The 18,894-nt window shown below is 51.4% G+C and overlaps 1 protein-coding gene across 1 annotated transcript in view; it reads right to left on the reverse strand.

Moving 5' to 3' along the window:
• Positions 1-17,167, reverse strand: part of EML4 (EMAP like 4) — a 203,986-nt gene extending 186,819 nt beyond the window's left edge. The window contains exon 1 of the mRNA XM_068165144.1: positions 16,936-17,167. Coding sequence (XP_068021245.1) covers positions 16,936-16,960 — 25 coding nt within the window. The 5' untranslated portion in view covers positions 16,961-17,167. The remainder of the gene's footprint in view (positions 1-16,935) is intronic.
• Between the last annotated feature and the right edge of the window lie 1,727 nt (positions 17,168-18,894).

Consider the following 18,894-nt stretch of genomic DNA (forward strand, 5'->3'; position numbering starts at 1 on the left):
GCACTGGGGCCAACAGGGACTGCCTGCACTGGGACAAGGAAAATGAGAGAACTCAAGAAGGCCATGGACAGGAACAAAGATTCAGGGACGAGAAATAAAAGGCAAACATTTTGACAGGGCTTTTAAAAAGAAAGAAAAAACCTCAATATGTTATTTCAGCATAGCCAGAACTTCAACCAGTCAATACCTGAGCTACAGGACAGGCATTTAACTCTGATGGCCCATACTTTCAGTACCACCTAAACCAGGAAGACCTGAGGTACAAATGGGAGGAGATGGACTGAATACAGGAGCATCAAAATGGAAGCCTCTTGTAAAGCAACTGGAAGAACTGCTGAGCAATGCCTGTGTGGAACAAAGCTGCATGTTTGCCTTCATTTAGAGACACACTCTTGCTTAACGTGCTAAGCAACTTCTTCCCTCTCACACCACAACTCCTTGCTGGTCACAGGCAAGCACCCCAGGTTCAGAGCACACATATACAGCATCTCAGAGCCCTCCTCCTTCCAATAGCTCCAGATATATTCAGGGACAGGTCATGCATTAAGCTGTAAGGCTTTCCACAGGTACAGAGAAGGAGACACTGCTTGGGGCTTGTACAGCTTGCCATCTTCACATGCATGTGTTTTGAAATGCCTTAGCACAGTAGTAAACAGCCTACACTCCTTATGGTTGAGAGGCATGATTCAACCACAGAGACACTTGACTGTCAACATTCATATTAAATACTCTCTTAACCCTGTAATCCAGAGCACAACACACACACACATTTTTGTAGCAGTACCAGGAGCTTGGCACACACATAGGAAATGAATGATCAAAAATCTGTTCAAATTTCAGGTCCAAAACCCCACTGCAGCTCACAGCAGCTCAGGAAACAGGATGCCAAATTAAGTCCCACCCAATACTACACAACTCACTGACAAATGATCCCAGGGAAAAGGCAACAGAAGATTATTCCAAGGCAATCAGATTCTCAGCATTTGCTAATGCACACCAGGATTTTTAACTCAAGAGAAAACAGTAGCCAAAGGTCAGAGATAACAACTGCCCATCTGATGCCCACAGCCTCAACCCCTTCACATCAAAGATACCTTGGCAGTATGTTTGCACAGAACAGATCCCTTTTCCTGCCAGCATCCTCACCACTGCTTAAAGGTTGGAAAGTGCCTTCTGTGGGCTCCCCTGCAGAAGGGTCACAGCATCCTCTACAAATTCAAGGCTCAAGTGGAAAGCAGAATGCTGCTATTATAGAAAGCACTGCTGGTTTTTCACAGAACAAGAAATGCCTGAAGGCAAGCAGGGGAGGGCTGCAAACGTTTTGTAAACAGACCTTATGGCAGGACAGTTACAGAGGCACCAAAGCACAGGATCCTGTTCCTCTACTTCAACAGCAATGGAGTGAAAAGTAGAAGCATATGCCAAGCTGTCTTCAAAAACTTCTCCAAAGCACAGCCCAAATGACTGCAAGGCCCTCAGCAGCAAAGCTGTTGAGCCCATAGGGTCAGAGGGGCATGCAACAGCGTAACCACAGCTACCCCCTCTTGCAGCTAGGATTCTTGCACACATTAAATCTGAATGTATTAAACTGCCATGCTCAAAAGACCAGTTCAGGAGGATTCTTTTCCCCCCTATGCCATACACTCTATGTACCTAGCAGCTGTAAAGAAGTCATTAATGCAGATTACCTGGAATATTCAACTCCCTTAACCTGCACCCTCCCTACTTCCTCTTTCCAATGCCAGTATAGGTAATCAGTAAGACTTTTATTACACTTAGGTCTTTAAGCAACTCATTTGGTGTATTTGCACCCTCATCAACTACAAATAGGTACTTTCCAGGCAATGCTCTCAAACCAACAGCTCACATCAGCAACTTTGTTCAAAGAGGTGATGGCAACTCACATCCAGAGGTCTGGCAAGTGAACAATGGAAGTCTGGTTCAGAATTAAGTGCTATTAGATGAGGACTTCAGCAGTCTGACCTAGTGGAAGGTACTCCTGCCTGTAGCAGAGATGATTTATTTCTGCACCTGTGTTCCTCTGTGGGTACTGCAGTTCCCCAGAACAGGCACATCCCTGACTCTCTTCAGCTCACGATCACAGAGCAGCCTAATCGCTCAGCCGTGCCGGTCCCCTGCGGCACGCACATTCAGCTCCAGCACTCAGAGGCACATCAGCAGTACTGGGTACGGATAAGCACCTATCCCTTCCCTTTCTTTATAGACCCACTGGATCTGTCCTCATCACCACTGGCCACACTGCACCCTCACTCTACCCTAGTTTACCATGAGTTCTGCACTAGCACGGTGTCCTTGTGCAGCTCCTATTTCACCCAACCTGCTCTGTCAGCCCTAGTATGGGGTAAGGAAAACAAAAGCAATAACCTGGGAGGGATGCTGCAGAAGAGACATTCTCTACAGGATGCCTCTCCTGGAAAACAAGCACAAGTACCAAACTCAGAATAAGATTTCAGGTGTTTCTAGGCTTCAGGCTAAACACTTGCCCAAGCTACAGCAGGTTTTGCAGTTCAGCCTACTAAAGAGAACATACAGCAGTATAAAATCAAAGTGCTAGTGGAGAGGGATAGCATCACCCCAACAGTACTGAAACACAGCACTCCACCATGGCACTACCACCATCAAGTCACCTAACAGGAATTAAACAAATCCAAACCTAAGAACAGCAGTGCCAACAAGCCATCTTTAAGTATGCCTTATCATTTTCATGGGAATAAGCCATTCCACACGCTAAGTGTTCAGCAAATGAACACACAAATCTCCCCTGTCACCAGTCCCAGTGCATGGAAGTCAAACCACTTCAAAGCACTGCTTATTACAGCTACCTCGAGCCTGTCAAGAGGGACTCAAGTGTACTCTCATGCTCATCCTATAGGGAAAAAAGGTAAAGAGTTTGACCTGTTTGCTGTTGTTCCCCCACCTCCTTGCCTCATGACTGCAATGGACACGTTCAGAGTGCAGCAGGCAAGCATGGCAGCCACACAAACTACTGACTTGCTACTGCAGCTCTTGGAGGGAATTCACACAGTGCAAGTTGAGAAGGGAGATGACAGCAAAGTTTCACAGCTAAACGAAGTTGTCATTTTCTCCTTGTTAAGTGTTTAAAAGCCCTAAGTGATGCTATGCAGATGTGAGTATTGCCATGTCCCTGAAGCACAGGCTGCGAGCTGCGAGGCAACCAGCCCTCGGGCTCCTGGGGACGCAGGGAGGGGGTGAGAGAGGGAGGGGAGCGGTGTGGTCAGACCGCTGGGAGCGCCTGGCCAACGGTGCAGGCAGGCTGCGAGGCACAGGGGGAGCAAAGAGAGACTGAGTGCACCCCAGGGGCTCCTTCTGAACTAGCTCTGTTGGAGCCCAGCGAGTGGGGTGTGAGCTACCCCAGGGGCTCCTTGGGAATTAGCTCAGTGGCTGGCACAAGCAGGGTGTGTGGGCAGGACACAAGGTGCTTCAGCCTTACTGAAGGCAGGATGGCAGCTACTCAGGAGGAGGAAGACTGTGCTTTCTGCACCCACCAAAATGGATATAGGCATCCAGGCCACAGGTTGTGAGGAATGCCACAGCCTTTCACAGGCAACAGGGAGGCAACACTGACTCTGGGTGTGTGAGGTGTGAGCAGGGTTTTCACCTGCTCAGCTGGTAGGCACAGCTCCAGGATGAAGTGGTGGAGCTCAGGGGAGAGGTGAGTAGGTTAAGAAGCATCATGGAGAGTGAGAGGAGAATTGATAACTTTCACAAACTGCTCTTTACAAATACAGAACAGGAGTTGACTCTTAGTGGAGCAGAGGATTCGATATCCTCTCATCAGCAAGCCCCCAGCCCTCCTGCAGCAGCTCACCCCTGCAGGGTCAATGGGAACAGGCAGCTGCCCCACCAAACAAACAATACCCATGGAGCAAACCTGCTCCTTTGAGAAGCCACACCACCCACAGTGCCCCTGCAGAACAGCTATGAGGCTCTGCAGGAGGAACTGCTTGTGAGCAAGGACGAGGGCTCACCAAGGCCAGAAGTGTCACCAAGGCCAGAAGTATTCAAAGGGGGAAGGGGTTGTGAATCTCATGCTTGCCTGTGACAAACATTGGGGCAGCTCACCAGAGGCAGGGGGATGGATGCTAGCAAGGGCTCTCCACTTGTTGCCCTGAGGCAAGCCAAGGATGAAGCACTGGGACACCCCAAGGGAATCAAGGGGGATTCACCTCAGAGGCTGCACAGCCAGCACAGCTGAAGTGCCTCTGTGCCAATGCACACAGCTGGGGCAGCAAACAGGATGGATGAAGGGCACTGTGCTGCTGGAGTGCTATGACCTAGAGGCTATCACTGACACTGGGTGGGATGATTCCCATGAGGGGAAGGTAGGGATGGATGGGTACAAGCTCTTTAGGGAGGACAGGCAGGCCAGGAGGTGTTGCTCTCTGGATCAGTGAGCAGCTGGAATCAGTGGAGCTCCACCTGGGCAAGGATGATGAGCTGCTGGAGAGCACATGGGTGAAGGTTAAAGGAAGCCAGGGGAAGGTGATGTTACTGTAGGGGTCTGCTACAGGCCACCTGAGCAGCAGAACCAAGCAGATGAGGCACTCCACAGGCAAATGGAAGTGGCTTTGTGTTCACAGGCCCTGCTCCTCGTGGGGGATTTCAACCACCCTGACATCTGCTGGAGGGGAGGTCTCCACTGACTGAAAAGGGGAAACATAACTCCCATTTCCAAGAAGGGAAGGAGGAATGACCCAGGGAGCTACAGGCCAGGCAGTCTCACCTCTGTGCCTGGTAAGATCATGGAGCAGATCCTCCTGGAGGCACTGCTGAGGCAGAAGAATAACAAAGAGGTGGTTGGGCACAATCAGCAGGGCATCAGCAAGGGCAAATCCTGCCTGACAAACCTGGTGGCCTTCCAGGACAAGGTCACAACATCAATAGATGAAGGCTGAGCAACTGAGGTCATTGACCTGGGCCTGAGCAAAGCCTTCAACACTGTCCCACACCACATCCTGGTCTCCAAGCTGGGGCAGGATGGGTTCCATGGAAGGACCATTCAGTGGATACAGAACTGGCTTGAGGGCCACACCCAAAGAGTGGCTGTCAATGGCTCCATGTCCAAGTGGAGGCCAGGGACAAGTGGAGTCCCTCAGAGATCAGTCTTGGCACCAGGCTTGTTCAACATCTCTGTTGGTGCCAGAGACAGTGGCATTGAGTGCACCCTCAGCAGGGTTGCTGATGACACCAAGCTGTGTGGTGCAGCAGACAGGCGGAGGGAAGGGATTCATCCAGAGGGACCTTGACAGGCTGGAGAGCTGGGCCCATGACAACCTCATGAGGTTCAGCAAGACCAAAGGCAAGGTCCTGCAGCTGGGTCAGGGCAAACCCAGGCACTGGGTGCTGGTGGAGGAGAAGCTCACCAGGAGCTCTCAGTGTGCACTTGCAGCCCAGAAAGCCAATCCCACCCTGGGCTGCATCAAGAGAAGCATGGCCAGCAGGTCAAGGGAGGAGATTCTCCCCCTCTGCTCCACTCTGGTGAGACCTCACCTGGAGTACTGCCTCCAGTTCTGGAGCCTCTATTACAGGAAGGATCTGGAGGTGCTGGAAGGTGTCCAGAGAAGGGCCACGAGGATGAGCAGAGGGCTGGAGCTGCTCTGCTGTGAGGACAGACAGAAGGAGTTGGGGCTGTTCAGTCTGGAGAGGAGAAGGCTCTGAGGAGACCTTATTGTGGCCTTTCAGTATCTGCAGTGGGCTACAAGAAAGCTGGGGAGGGACTTTGTAGGGTGTCAGGGAGGGATAGGACTGGGAGGAATGGAACAAAACTAGAAATGGGGAGATTCAGACTGGATGTTAGGAAGTTCTTCCCCATGAGGGTGGTGAGAGACTGGCACAGTTTGCCCAGGGATTTAAGGCCAGGCTGGATGCGGCTCTGGGCAACCTGTTGTAGTGTGAGGTGTCCCTGCCTATGCCAGGGGGGCTGGAACTGGATGATCCTTGAGGTCCCTTCCAACCCTATTATTTCTGATTCTAACCTTGCAGCCAAGAGAGTTTAATTTACAGCTCCTGCTGGTGAAGCTTCCTCCTTTCCACAGCTCTCTCTGGAGAACACTTAGCAGTGTGGTTTAGGAACACTCTCATCAATTGCCATTCAATCAAACAGCATCCAAACAAACAACCAAGCCTGAACTGCAGCAGTCCTAGTGCATGCTGGGGCATCTGAAGTGGACTCTGCTTCCAGACAGAAGCCCAGATGTGTATGTGTCATCGCAGAACTGTTCCAACTCAAAGCATTATTTCACCACAGCTAAATCAGAGCAGAGGGCTGGGAAAAGTCTAACAGCAACATTTTCTTTCCTTTCCACATGGTCAGGTTTCCAGCACCTACTGCTCCTAGAAAGGAATTTGGTCAGTCATGTCCTGTCTAAAGGATTCCACCTACAGTTCAATGCAAATCCCAAGTCTGTCTATTAGTTACAAAAGCCAGCAGTACTGTAAGCTGCATTGATACAGGTATACAAAAGGTGACATTCTCCCTCCCAAACACAGCCTGCAAGGCTGGGCTTTGTTCTGCCATTTTTAAACAGAGCTTGTCAGTGCAAGTCAGAGGTCTAATGAATTAAAGACCCATGTAATCCACACAACACAGAACCCATTAAGGGGTCTGTGACCATGAGGAAGTGGGGAAAATACAAACTGGAGCCCGCTCTGCTCCTGTTCTGTTGCACACAGATGGGCCCAAGTCTGGTCACAGCCCCAGCATGGAGTGACATTTTGCTGTCACACACAGTAGACTGTAAGCAAAGGAATGGTTCTACCATTTGCTTCATGTGTAGCTGGGATTGTTAACCCAGCTATGCATGTGAGGGCTTGCTTACTTTAGCTGCTGACTGCAATTAAGCATTTTAAAGCAATTCCTATTAGCCTTATGTCATAATTTCATTAAAAACATCAAAAATGGTGAAACCATTACCCCTTGTGCTTGGGCAGCAAATACCAACCCTTTGTGTTAGACAGTCACCCAACACCTCACAACTACTAAACCACAGCTTCAAGTGCCACATCCAATCCCCTCCTGACCACCTCCGGGGACGGTGACTCCACCTCCTCCCTGGGCAGAGACCTGCTGGAGAGAGTCCAAGGGAGGGCCACCTCGACTCAGAAAAAAGAAATCCAACTCTGTTGTCTTTAAAAGTAGAAAGTTCTCACAGAAAAGCATTTTTACTTACTTGAACTGCAACACACTTCTAACTAGTTTACAGCATCCCTTCACAGAGGCAAATCTGGGGCTCAGGAGCCTCTGTGACTTCAATTTACCCACTGGGTTCCAAGCTCCCCAGTTTCCCCAGAGGGTTAGCAGTGCCTGCCAATGTAGGTTGATGCATTAACACTGTTTACACACACGACACATTGAAACATAAACCACTTTGGTTTCAGTCCCCTATCCCTCTTCCCTTGTTTTATAAGCCCAGAGAAACTGGCAGAAGAGGCAACCAACTATGGGCTGGAAAATAATGGCAAAGAAACTGGGAGAATCCACAACGACAAAACCCACACCATAAACCCAAACAGCAGCACACAGGAAGAGAAGAACATTTTGTATGTTCTAAGATTTAGCAATAAACTCCTGCCTTTAGTGACCCTGGTGCCCCTCTGCACATCCCACCCCTCCAGCAGCACCACCCATTCGCTTCCACGGACTGAACGATCAGCCCAGGCAGCAAGCCTTTATTAGAATAAACCTTTATTAGAATAAACCAAACCAGGTTGGAAGAGACCTTCAAGATCATCGTGTCCAACCCATCAACCAATCCAACCCACCCAAACAGCTAACCCATGGCACCAAGCACCCCATCAAGTCTCCTTCTGAACACCTTCAATGACGGCGACTCCACCACCTCCCCGGGCAACCCATTCCAATGGGCAATCACTCTTTCTGTATAGAACTTCTTCCTAACATCCAACCTGAACCTCCCCTGGCGCAGCCTGAGACTCTCCAGCACAGCTTCTTCAAACCTGGGTGCATAGATGTGTGCTTCTGAAAGACGACTCAGAACTCTCAGAAGAGCTTGCACATCTCCACGGGTTGTCTCCAGGCATCCATCCTTCAGCAACTGATGAATGAAAAGCCTAGAAAGCCAAAATTCTGCACCCATTTAAACACATCAGTGAAAGGGGAAAAAGGCAAACAATTCCTTTTTAGACTGTTGGTGCCTGTGCTGACTTGTTTACAGAGAGGAGAAACAAGGCAAGCCCGGGCTCCACCTGGGCTCATGCATAACTGCAGGGAGATCTCTTGAAAAGGAAGGTAGTGAAGCTTGTAAAAAGTTGTTTATGAGGTGATTCTCATCTCCTAAACAGGAGAATGTCAGAGACTTGCACTGTCATCAGACATGCCATGTGCTGTAAAATTAATTACCCTCTAACACCCTTCCTATTACATTATGCCGGCATAAAACAGGAACAACATTCTTGGCCTTAAAGTTGCATTCATGAAGGATTAGATTTAGCAAGGACCGAAAGAGAGAAGGGAAAAGTAAAACTCAATTACCCACAGAAAGCACTCCAAGGAGAGAATCAGCTACCCCACTGAGCAAGAGTGCCATGCAGATCCCCTTGCACACTGCTGACAGCACAATCAGCAACACAATGCTGCCTGCCAAACACAGTGATGCTTCGGAGGATTTGCAAGAGCGCTGCTCTTGACTGATGGCTTTTTGCCTCTTACACACCTCAGGATAAAGAGCACCAGGGAAAAAAATACTTTCAAAGCAGGTTGTTCAGGCAAGAGAAGATGCTGTCAGGTATCTGTACTTCCAACATCAAAGACATTTTCTCTACAAGTATGGAGAGCACACCACAAGCCACAAAATGTTTCTCAGCACCCCAAGCACTGAAAGCCTTTCTAAAGGACAGGGGAGAGTGTCTCTCCAACAGACACTGCTGTGTTTGGGACTGTGCTTCTAGCAGTGACTCTTACTCACATCCAGGCCAAATATTGACAATTGTGCTGTAGGAAAAAAACAACAACTACCCAAACAAAACTCTTTCAAACACAAGATCCTTTGCTTCGCAGCCAGCTACAGCACAAAGGCTTCCTCCTTGTCGCCCACTAACTAAAAGATGGGCCACCACTGAGGTTCTGAAGCAAACAGCCTGGCCTCCTTGTGCTGCAGCTTAATCATCCCTGGCACCAAGGCCATCCTTCTCCAGCTGGCTATGCTGACGGCCAGACAGAGTTCTGGTTTTGAGTGGAGCAGCACGCTGACAATAGCACACAGCCATCCCGCAGCCAGAGCCCCGGGGATGAAGCTGAACTCACTGTTGCTAGCAAGAACTGCACTGCAACACCACAGCCACTTCGGCAGTCTGGACAGGCAAGCATAGAACCTCATCCCCGAGCCCAAATACACGACAACACTTGCTATGGCTAGTCATTTCACACTCACTCTTCTTGGTACTGAACTGAGACAGAGGTGAACCATGATGGCACACCTGCTCCCCCAGCTCTGAGCACTGGTGACCACAAGGTGCTCCCTGCCTGAGCCCTCCTGACTCCTCTGGCATACCAGTGCATCACCAGGGGGGCTCTAGAGAAGATGCTCCTGTCTGTGCACCCCCAGGGGGGCTCTAGAGAAGCTGCTCCTGTCTGTGCAGCCCCGGGGGGGCTCTAGAGAAGATGCTCCTGTCTGTGCAGCCCCGGGGGGGCTCTAGAGAAGATGCTCCTGCCTGTGCAGCCCCGGGGGGGCTCTAGAGAAGATGCTCCTGCCTGTGCATCACCAGGGGGGCTCTAGAGAAGATGCTCCTGTCTGTGCACCCCCAGGGGGGCTCTAGAGAAGCTGCTCCTGTCTGTGCAGCCCCGGGGGGGCTCTAGAGAAGATGCTCCTGTCTGTGCAGCCCCGGGGGGGCTCTAGAGAAGATGCTCCTGCCTGTGCAGCCCCGGGGGGGCTCTAGAGAAGATGCTCCTGCCTGTGCATCACCAGGGGGGCTCTAGAGAAGATGCTCCTGCCTGTGCATCACCAGGGGGGCTCTAGAGAAGATGCTCCTGCCTGTGCATCACCAGGGGGGCTCTAGAGAAGATGCTCCTGCCTGTGCAGCCCCGGGGGGGGCTCTAGAGAAGCTGCTCCTGCCTGTGCATCACCAGGGGGGCTCTAGAGAAGCTGCTCCTGTCTGTGCATCACCAGGGGGGCTCTAGAGAAGCTGCTCCTGTCTGTGCAGCCCCGGGGGGGCTCTAGAGAAGATGCTCCTGCCTGTGCAGCCCCGGGGGGGCTCCAGAGAAGATGCTCCTGCCTGTGCAGCCCCGGGGGGGCTCCAGAGAAGATGCTCCTGCCTGTGCAGCCCCGGGGGGGCTCCAGAGAAGATGCTCCTGCCTGTGCAGCCCCGGGGGGGCTCCAGAGAAGATGCTCCTGCCTGTGCAGCCCCGGGGGGGCTCTAGAGAAGATGCTCCTGCCTGTGCAGCCCCGGGGGGGCTCTAGAGAAGATGCTCCTGCCTGTGCAGCCCCGGGGGGGCTCTAGAGAAGCTGCTCCTGCCTGTGCATCAACAGGGGGGCTCTAGAGAAGCTGCTCCTGCCTGTGCATCCCCAGGGGGGCTCTAGAGAAGCTGCTCCTGCCTGTGCAGCCCCGGGGGGGCTCTAGAGAAGATGCTCCTGCCTGTGCATCACCAGGGGGGCTCTAGAGAAGATGCTCCTGCCTGTGCATCCCCAGGGGGGCTCTAGAGAAGCTGCTCCTGCCTGTGCAGCCCCGGGGGGGCTCTAGAGAAGATGCTCCTGCCTGTGCAGCCCCGGGGGGGCTCTAGAGAAGATGCTCCTGCCTGTGCATCACCAGGGGGGCTCTAGAGAAGATGCTCCTGTCTGTGCATCCCCAGGGGGGCTCTAGAGAAGATGCTCCTGTCTGTGCATCACCAGGGGGGCCTTAGAGAAGATGCTCCTGCCTGTGCAGCCCCGGGGGGGCTCTAGAGAAGATGCTCCTGCCTGTGCAGCCCGGGGGGGGGCTCTAGAGAAGATGTTCCTGCCTGTGCACCACCAGGGGGGCCTTAGAGAAGATGCTCCTGTCTGTGCAGCCCCAGGGGGGCTCTAGAGAAGGTGCTCCTGCCTGTGCATCAGCAGGGGGGCTCTAGAGAAGATGCTCCTGCCTGTGCATCACCAGGGGGGCTCTAGAGAGGATGCTCCTGCCTGTGCAGCCCGGGGGGGCTCTAGAGAAGACTTAGTGGGTTTGAGCAAAGCCATGTGTCCCCAGCCATTGCTGGCTCTTCCCGTGCAGAGAAGCAGCACAGACTCATCAGGCTGTCACAGTAGCTACCCGGTGGAGGTCTGCCACACCTATCCAAAAGGCATGTGTTGCAATAGTTTTTTATACAATACCCAGTAAAATCAATGGGGGAGGGCCTGGGGGGATGTGAAAAGGAGCTGACATATATGCCACCTCTCCAGCAGTAAGTCATTAGGCATACTGCAGTCAGCAGCAGTACAAAGACAGTAACAAAACTATGTGTGAAACTGATGTATAAAATTTAAAAATGAATCTTTCTCCTTCAGTTCTCCTCCAATAAGCTCAATAGCAAAGCATCAGTCTCACCTAGTCACTGCAGCTCTCCTCTGCCTTTTCTTCATCTGAAAAACCCCACCAACCAACCAGAACTCCTATGCTCAACCACTGATTTCTTAAAACAAAACAACAATTATTTTCCTGAGAGTTCAAGCCTGATTTTAATCTCCCTGTGAAAGCAAAGCTCACCCTGCACTGCTGTGCAAAAGCTAGGGTTAAGATTCAGAAGTCGAGGCTTCTTTGTTTTCAGGAGTTCCTACTCTGTCACAGGCAGCAGTGCTGGAGAGAACCCTGCTGAAATGCTTTATGCCACATTGTTCTGCACTGCTGGCAAACTTGGGAACATCTGTAGTCATTTTTCAGTGTAATCTGATGAATGCTTCAATGTCTTTGTTTACAAAGAGTTATTGCTACAGAACTCAACTAGCAAGAGCTTTCTTAGAAGGGAAAACAATGCCACAGCTAAAAGCATTGGGAAACTGTCCCCTACAGAGCATATACACCTTGAGTCCCGTGTCCAGTTCTGGGCCCCTCAGTTTAAGAAGGACATCGAGACACTTCAACGTGTCCAGAGAAGGGCAACAAGGCTGGGGAGAGGCCTTGAGCACAGCCCTGTGAGGAGAGGCTGAGGGAGCTGGGGTTGTTTAGCCTGGAGAAGAGGAGGCTCAGGGCTGACCTCATTGCCCTCTACAACTACCTCAAAGGTGGTTGTAGCCAGGAAGGGGTTGGTCTCTTCTCCCAGGCAACCAGCACCAGAACAAGAGGACACAGTCTCAAGCTATGCCAGGGGAGGTTTAGACTCGAGGTGAGGAGAAAGTTCTTCACTGGTCATTGGCCATTGGAATGTGCTGCCCAGGGAGGTGGTGGAGTCACCATCCCTGGAGGCGTTCAAGAGGAGGCTGGACGTGGCACTTGGTGCCATGGTCTAGTCATGAGGTCTGCATCGATAGGTTGGACTCGATGATCCTCGAGGTCTCTTCCAACCTTTGTTATACTGTGATACTCTGATACTTCACCTGCCCCAGGCAGCCAGTCATCACTTACTCTTCACAAAGCTAAAGTCTAGATGATCTCATACCTTAGCCAATTAACCTTAAAGGAAGTAAGATGAATGAACAGTTTAAGAGGTGCCACGGAGAGGTGACAGTGACACCTTTCAGTTAAATGCCAACATTAGCTACAGCAGAAGGCTGTATTTCAGGGCCAAGAAAGGGATCACCCTTCATGCTGCAGCAAGTTCACAAAACAGTATCACAGTATCACCAAGGTTGGAAGAGACCTCAAAAACCATCAAGTCCAGCCTGTCACCACAGACCTCAGGACTAGACCATGGCACCAAGTGCCACATCCAATCCCCTCTTGAACACCTCCAGGGATGGGGACTCCACCACCTCCCTGGGCAGCACATTCCAATGGCAAATGACTCTCTCAATGAAGAACTTTCTCCTCACCTCCAGCCAAAACCTCCCCTGGCGCAGCTTGAGACTGTGTGCTCTTGTTCTGGTGCTGGTTGCCTGGGAGAAGAGACCAACCCCTTCCTAGCTACAAGCACTTTCAGGTAGTTGTAGAGAGCAATGAGGTCACCCCTGAGCCTCCTCTTCTCCAGGCTCAACAAATGTTTTTTTCCTTTTAAACTATGTTTTATCTGCAGTCACCTAACAAGCACAACAGATCAAAACCATCTCATCAGATGAGATGCAAATGATTAAGCACAGTTGTAAAACACACACTTCAGTTAAGGACACTCACTGCATCAGGCATGCTTCTAGCAGGACTGGGGAGGTGTGCAGAGGCTAGTGAGCTATGAAGGACAAGGACAGCCTTGCAGGATGCAGCACTCCCATTAACACCTGCTGGATCCAATGGCCTCTGCTTGCCTCTCCTTTTCACTCCAGGTGTGGGCACTGTAACAAAACTCTGAAGCATTAATACCAAGAGTGACAGAAAGCAGCAGCATGGCCAATCTAACAGCTGCCAACTATACTCAGTGTCACCACATCCCACCTAGGTCCTACTAGCTTCTCCTACCTAAGGGTAGTCAATTCAAGATAAACCTTGCCAAAAACAGGAGCAGGAAAGCTCTAGACGAAGTTATATAAAAATCCACATTACTATGGGCAAAACTGTCAGTCTCCTACAGTTCTGCAGCCCTCTACTGGACATCCCTGCACCAGCTCCCCACGGGCTCACAAGGCACCAGTGCGAGGTAGAAGAGGCACAGGGCAGGTGGAGCACCAAAGGAGAAAGGGCTACAGCAGGATGATCCTGATCCTTACAGCCAGGCCTGGCTGTCCGATTTTCTCATGTGAACTTTTTGCTTCGTTTGCTTTTGAATTGTGCTGGTTTGGAGCTTTTTGGCAGAACTCTCTGACCAATTCTTTTGGTGGAATTAACAATGCTTTCTTGTCCCTGAAATTGCCACCTTCAGGTTGCTTTGATCGTGACCCTACGACAGGAAAGAACCTGGCAAACCCAGAGCAAGACACCCATGCTGCGCTGCTGTCTCGGCACAGGGGCAGGGGAGGAGCCCAGGCACTCAGCCCAAGTTTGCCGATTTCTCGTTTCTATTCAGAAGCACATTCTTTCGCTTCAAGGCACGCATGTGAAAAAGCAGACTGCCAAAATCCTTTGAGTCCTCTGATGCCCATCTTACTGGAACTGCTCAAATGTAAGATACAACTGCCCTGCTTCAGACAATGAATGAGATTCAACAGCCACTTTGCTACTGCTGATACTCAAAAAGGTACTGAAGACCCAACAAATGTGATGTAACTCAGGGTTTTATCAACCACAGCAAGTAAATCAACACCTATTTTGGCTGACAAGCTCAACTCATAATGCATATTCTTTTTTGTGTTAATGTACACAGCAATTGTGTACTCTTAAGTAGAGTGCTACACAAGCACTCACTGAGACAACAGCCCAAACAATTGTCTAAATTATATATAAAATGGTTTCCTTCATCTGCTTATTCTCATAAAAATTTCCATGTGGAAGCCAAAACAAGACAGCTGCCTAAAGTATTTTCAACTGCAAGAGGCATGCATGAAGGTATTTCTGCCTGTGCTGGAGGGCATAATCTGTAATAACATTTTGCCTTGCCGATAATGACAGGAGGCATCAAAAGGACAACTTGCTCTGTAACAAGCTCACTCAACTTGTTGAGCACACACACACAGAAATCGCACAGTTAGCAGTTTGGCCAACAACTTCAGTTTTTACATTTCAGTCTAAATTGCATTCATTTATAGCTTATAGACAGCAGACAGCTAATTAGAGATGCTTAAAAAAACAATCATCTCAGGAAATGCACACATCTCCGAACAGTGCATGCCTGTGAGCAGCTACAGCAACCAACAGGTGACTACAAATAGAGAAGAGGACGAAGCACCACGATTCAAACCTCACAATATGAAAACCACATACAGTTCCAGACTTCAAAGATTCTGGAAATGCCCTCTTCTCAGCCCAAGGTTAGGAAATCACACTGCATCAGTGCTTGCCTGAAAAGCAACATCAAAGCCCATCTAGCAGTGAGTATCGTGATACACAAATTCAGCTGGGCTTAATCATCATTAAACTCTACTAAAATTACAGTGTCTTCCTGACCAAACAGTGAAACAAATCGAAGGTTCAGATGGGGCTCCCCTCAGCAAGGCAAGCAGGATGTGCTGATGAACCCATCCTCGCACCAGAGCAAGGAGCAGGGCCACTCAACCAGCCCATGCAAGCAACCTCTGCACAGGAAAAGGATGCTTTATCATTTAAAAATAATTGGGCATTTTTCTACTTCCAGCTGAATGCTGCTGCTTCCAAACACTGACCTCAGTGGAGCCAATAACCAATGAGTGAAAAGTGGTATCAGTGCCCTTCGATACGCTGATCAGTTCCACTACTGGGTAAAGAGGCTCATGAATATTAAATGCAGCACATTTGCATATGTCACAGGCACGATCTTCCCTCTGTAAGCCAGGAACAGAGCCTGGACAATTCCTCTGCGCGTCACCTTTCGATTGTCAGATATAAAATGACCACGGAAGTTACTTCAGCAAGGAGAGTGCACCAGGCAAAGAGCCAAACTATCAAAGCATACTGTTAATTATGGTGCACCAGTTTGGTTTGGAAGTGTGCCCAAAATGCTGGAGTTGACATTTTGGAAACCTGAAAGGTTAGGATCACTCTCAGAAGTATTTAAATGAGTCAGGTTTTCCAGAAAATTGAGACCTATTCACTATTATTAGAGACTACACAGGAGTGCCATAAAAATAAATTAAGCCGGTTTTCAGAAGCACAGGCTTTCTTCTCGTACAAAAGACGGAGCAAATCTGATCACTACATGCCTTCAGGAGATGCAGCAGCCCTGAAAGCACACAGAAGGCATAGGAAGAGAGCAGCAGGTAGACACCAGATGTAATGTTACCACAAAGTGACCCTTATTTGTACACCATACGTAGGAGTAGGCACACTCTGTAGTTCTTGTACTTGGATACATTTTCGGTTCAGACTTTTAATCCCCACGAACTTCATACTACACATACTGCGTTCCCCAAATCACTGAGAAAGGGGACTGGGCAAACATTTTTTCTTTAAGACGATGATGACAATTTGCCGCAACGTTAACAAAACTGAAGAGAAAGCAGCCTGTCGGTTTCCTGTGAGTATCTGGCTGCAGATATTTTCGGTAGCAGCACAGATAGAGGCAGCGGAACCTGACGCTCAGGGAGCCAGGAGGGACCTCGGGGACACGCAGAGATGCGCGGCCGCCGGGAAGCCGCTGACTGCCGCCGCCTTTGACATTTCCGCGGCCGCTGCCACCGCTCCCAACTTTTAAGGCGTGCTAGCGAGCAAGCACGACGGAGCCGAGCAGAGCCAGGCCCCGGGAAGAGCTCCCCGCGGCAGCGGCGCCCCCGGGGATCTGGCTGCGACACTCGGGCCCGCTGCGCCCGGCCAGGTTTTCCCCGCAGCCGAAGAGAGGAACTTCAAATATAGATCTTCTTTTTCTTTTAACTCCACAACAGCCCAAATCCAAGCAACTAACTCTAATGAAGCGCAAGCCCCCGGCGAGGGGAGAACAAAGGAGGCAAGTGCAGCCGGGCTCTGGCAACAGATGGTTTGAAGACCAGCTTTCCCGCTGGCATCTCCTCCCCTCCGGGAGCCGTTTGCACGTACCGGCCCGGCTGGCAGCGCGTCGCTCCTGGCCACCGCCGCCGCACAGGGCGCTCCCTGCCCGCCGGGCCAGTGCTCGCAGCCCGCCTTGGCACACGCAGTCCCGTCCCAGCCGGCGGCGCCGGCACCCCCCCGGGGCCGCAGGTGCGCGCCCCCGGCCCCGCGTCCGGGCGGGCTGACGGGCAGCTGCCGGCACGCTTGCCCCGTCCCGCCCCCTCCCTCACGCTTCCCGCCGCCGCTCACCCAAACTCCCAGCGAAACCGTCCATCTTGTGGGAGAGAGAGCCAGTACCGCAGCCCGAGGTGAAGCTGCCGCCGTCGTCGTCGTCGCCGGCTGGGACAGGTTCATTCACCCGCGGAGTGGCGGCAGGCAGCGGCGGCGCCGCAGCCCGGCGCTCACAAGCTGCCCGGGACAGCGGCTCCGCCAGCTCCCCGTGCTCGGCAGTGGCGGCGGGAGGCGGCTCCAAGGGGAGACGGCTCCTCCCCTTCTTTCTCTTGCAGTTGCTGGTCTGGCGGCGGCAGCACCCAACCCGCTCCCTGCGCCGCTGAGCCCCGCGCGGCAGCTCCTGCCCGGCTCCGCCCGCCGCCGCCAGCGCCGCCCCAGCGCCCCGCGCTGTCGTGATTCCGACTCCGCCCACGCTGGCGGCTGCCGCTTCCCCTGGGGGCGGGGCGGCCCCGGGCCCGGCTTCCGCCGGCGGCTCGTCCCGAGAGGCCTGTGGCTCCTCCGCGCCCCGCTGCCCTTCTCCTCCCGTGCCGGTGGCGCGGGCTGCCAGGGCCCTTCCAAGAGGAGCGGGAGACGACGTGCTGCTGGCGGGGGGCATCGCGGGGTGCCGGTGGCAGCACTCCGTCTCCAGGATAAGCTATTCAGTTGTAGCGTCTCGATTTACGTTCGGAAGTTAATGCTACCGAGCAGTATGGGGGAGGGTTAATTAAGTGATTTAACTGAATGATCCCTGCAAGCAAAACAGGCATGTTTTAGATTCAGCTTAAAACGTTCGTTCAGACTAGTTCCGCGCTGGCTGTTTAAGCCGGAGGAACTCACTTCTGTAACCGTCTGCTTCACAGAGCTCTGTATAGGCGATCTCTTCCCTCCCCTGGCAGCCAGCAGCACTCCCGGCTGGCTCCTGTAACTTACAGCAACCTGCTGGATGGTGAGGGAAAACCAAAAGTAGAACCAGAAATTCAAGTCACCCTGCTGCGTACCGCCTCATTTCTTAGCTAGCAGTGTTTGCCGTGTTAAGCAACATCATCAGGTTGTGTGATGCGCGACTTCTTCCTCCTTGGTCAGGAAAAGCAACGTCCCCGTTGCGGCATCCTGTTTTGCTATAAGCATTTTCCTGTAATGAGCTCAAGTGCTGCTCTGTGGTTGCACAGAGAAATGGATGCTGGCCTTGGGAGCCTGTTCCTGGCGGTTGCACCCATGTCCTCTAATGATGGGCTGTGGATGTTGTCAAGCAGGACTGGTGATGAATGCGGTACTGGGAGAGCAGCACGGAGCTGATGGCAGCAGCACCTTCCCAGCACCTTCCATCCGCTCAGGCACAAGCATTGTTACCTTGCTGATCTGTGATACAAACAAAACCCAGGCGGTTTATACTTGCTCAGAGTGGAAAATGCCTTGAAATTTTTCATCAAATCCTAATCTCCCACCAGATTTTCCAGCAGATTTTACTCAACAGATGCTACAACAATGAATTTGAGTGTGGCTGCCAGCAATCCATCTTCTTACATCCTACAGTATGGTCAAAAGAAATGCCTTTCAATCTGTGGGACATCATTAGCCACTACATTCTGGACTTCATTAGACTTAATTAGGTATTATAATTCCTTCTTGCTTCTGGGGTCTGTTGCTGTGGAGTGGCTCTGTGTAGACTGTAGATACATAAATGCCTTTTAGCTGTGGCATATGAGCGCTGCAGTGAGTCCGGCCCAGTACAAATTCCCTTTAAAATGCTTTTGCAAACAACAGCAAGAACCAGCCACTACAGCTCCCCAACTCCCCAACCCTCCACTTGCTTCAGGCCAGGTTTTTCAAGATGCTTAAAGCATTGGGAGTACAGAGAGAAGTATCTCCTCCAGCTAGAAGTACAGTGAGAATCCAGAGCCTGTGGACAGTTTCCTTCAGAAAAAGGCCTCTTGCCCCTGAAGCAGAACCTTCAGGTGACACCTGTGTGATTGCCTGTGCTGTCCAGTCCAACAAAAC

The sequence above is a fragment of the Melanerpes formicivorus genome, unplaced genomic scaffold (genome assembly GCF_026170545.1).
Source record: "Melanerpes formicivorus ecotype bairdi unplaced genomic scaffold, bMelFor1.0.p_v2 SCAF_84, whole genome shotgun sequence".
NCBI classification, from domain to species: Eukaryota; Metazoa; Chordata; class Aves; order Piciformes; family Picidae; genus Melanerpes; species Melanerpes formicivorus.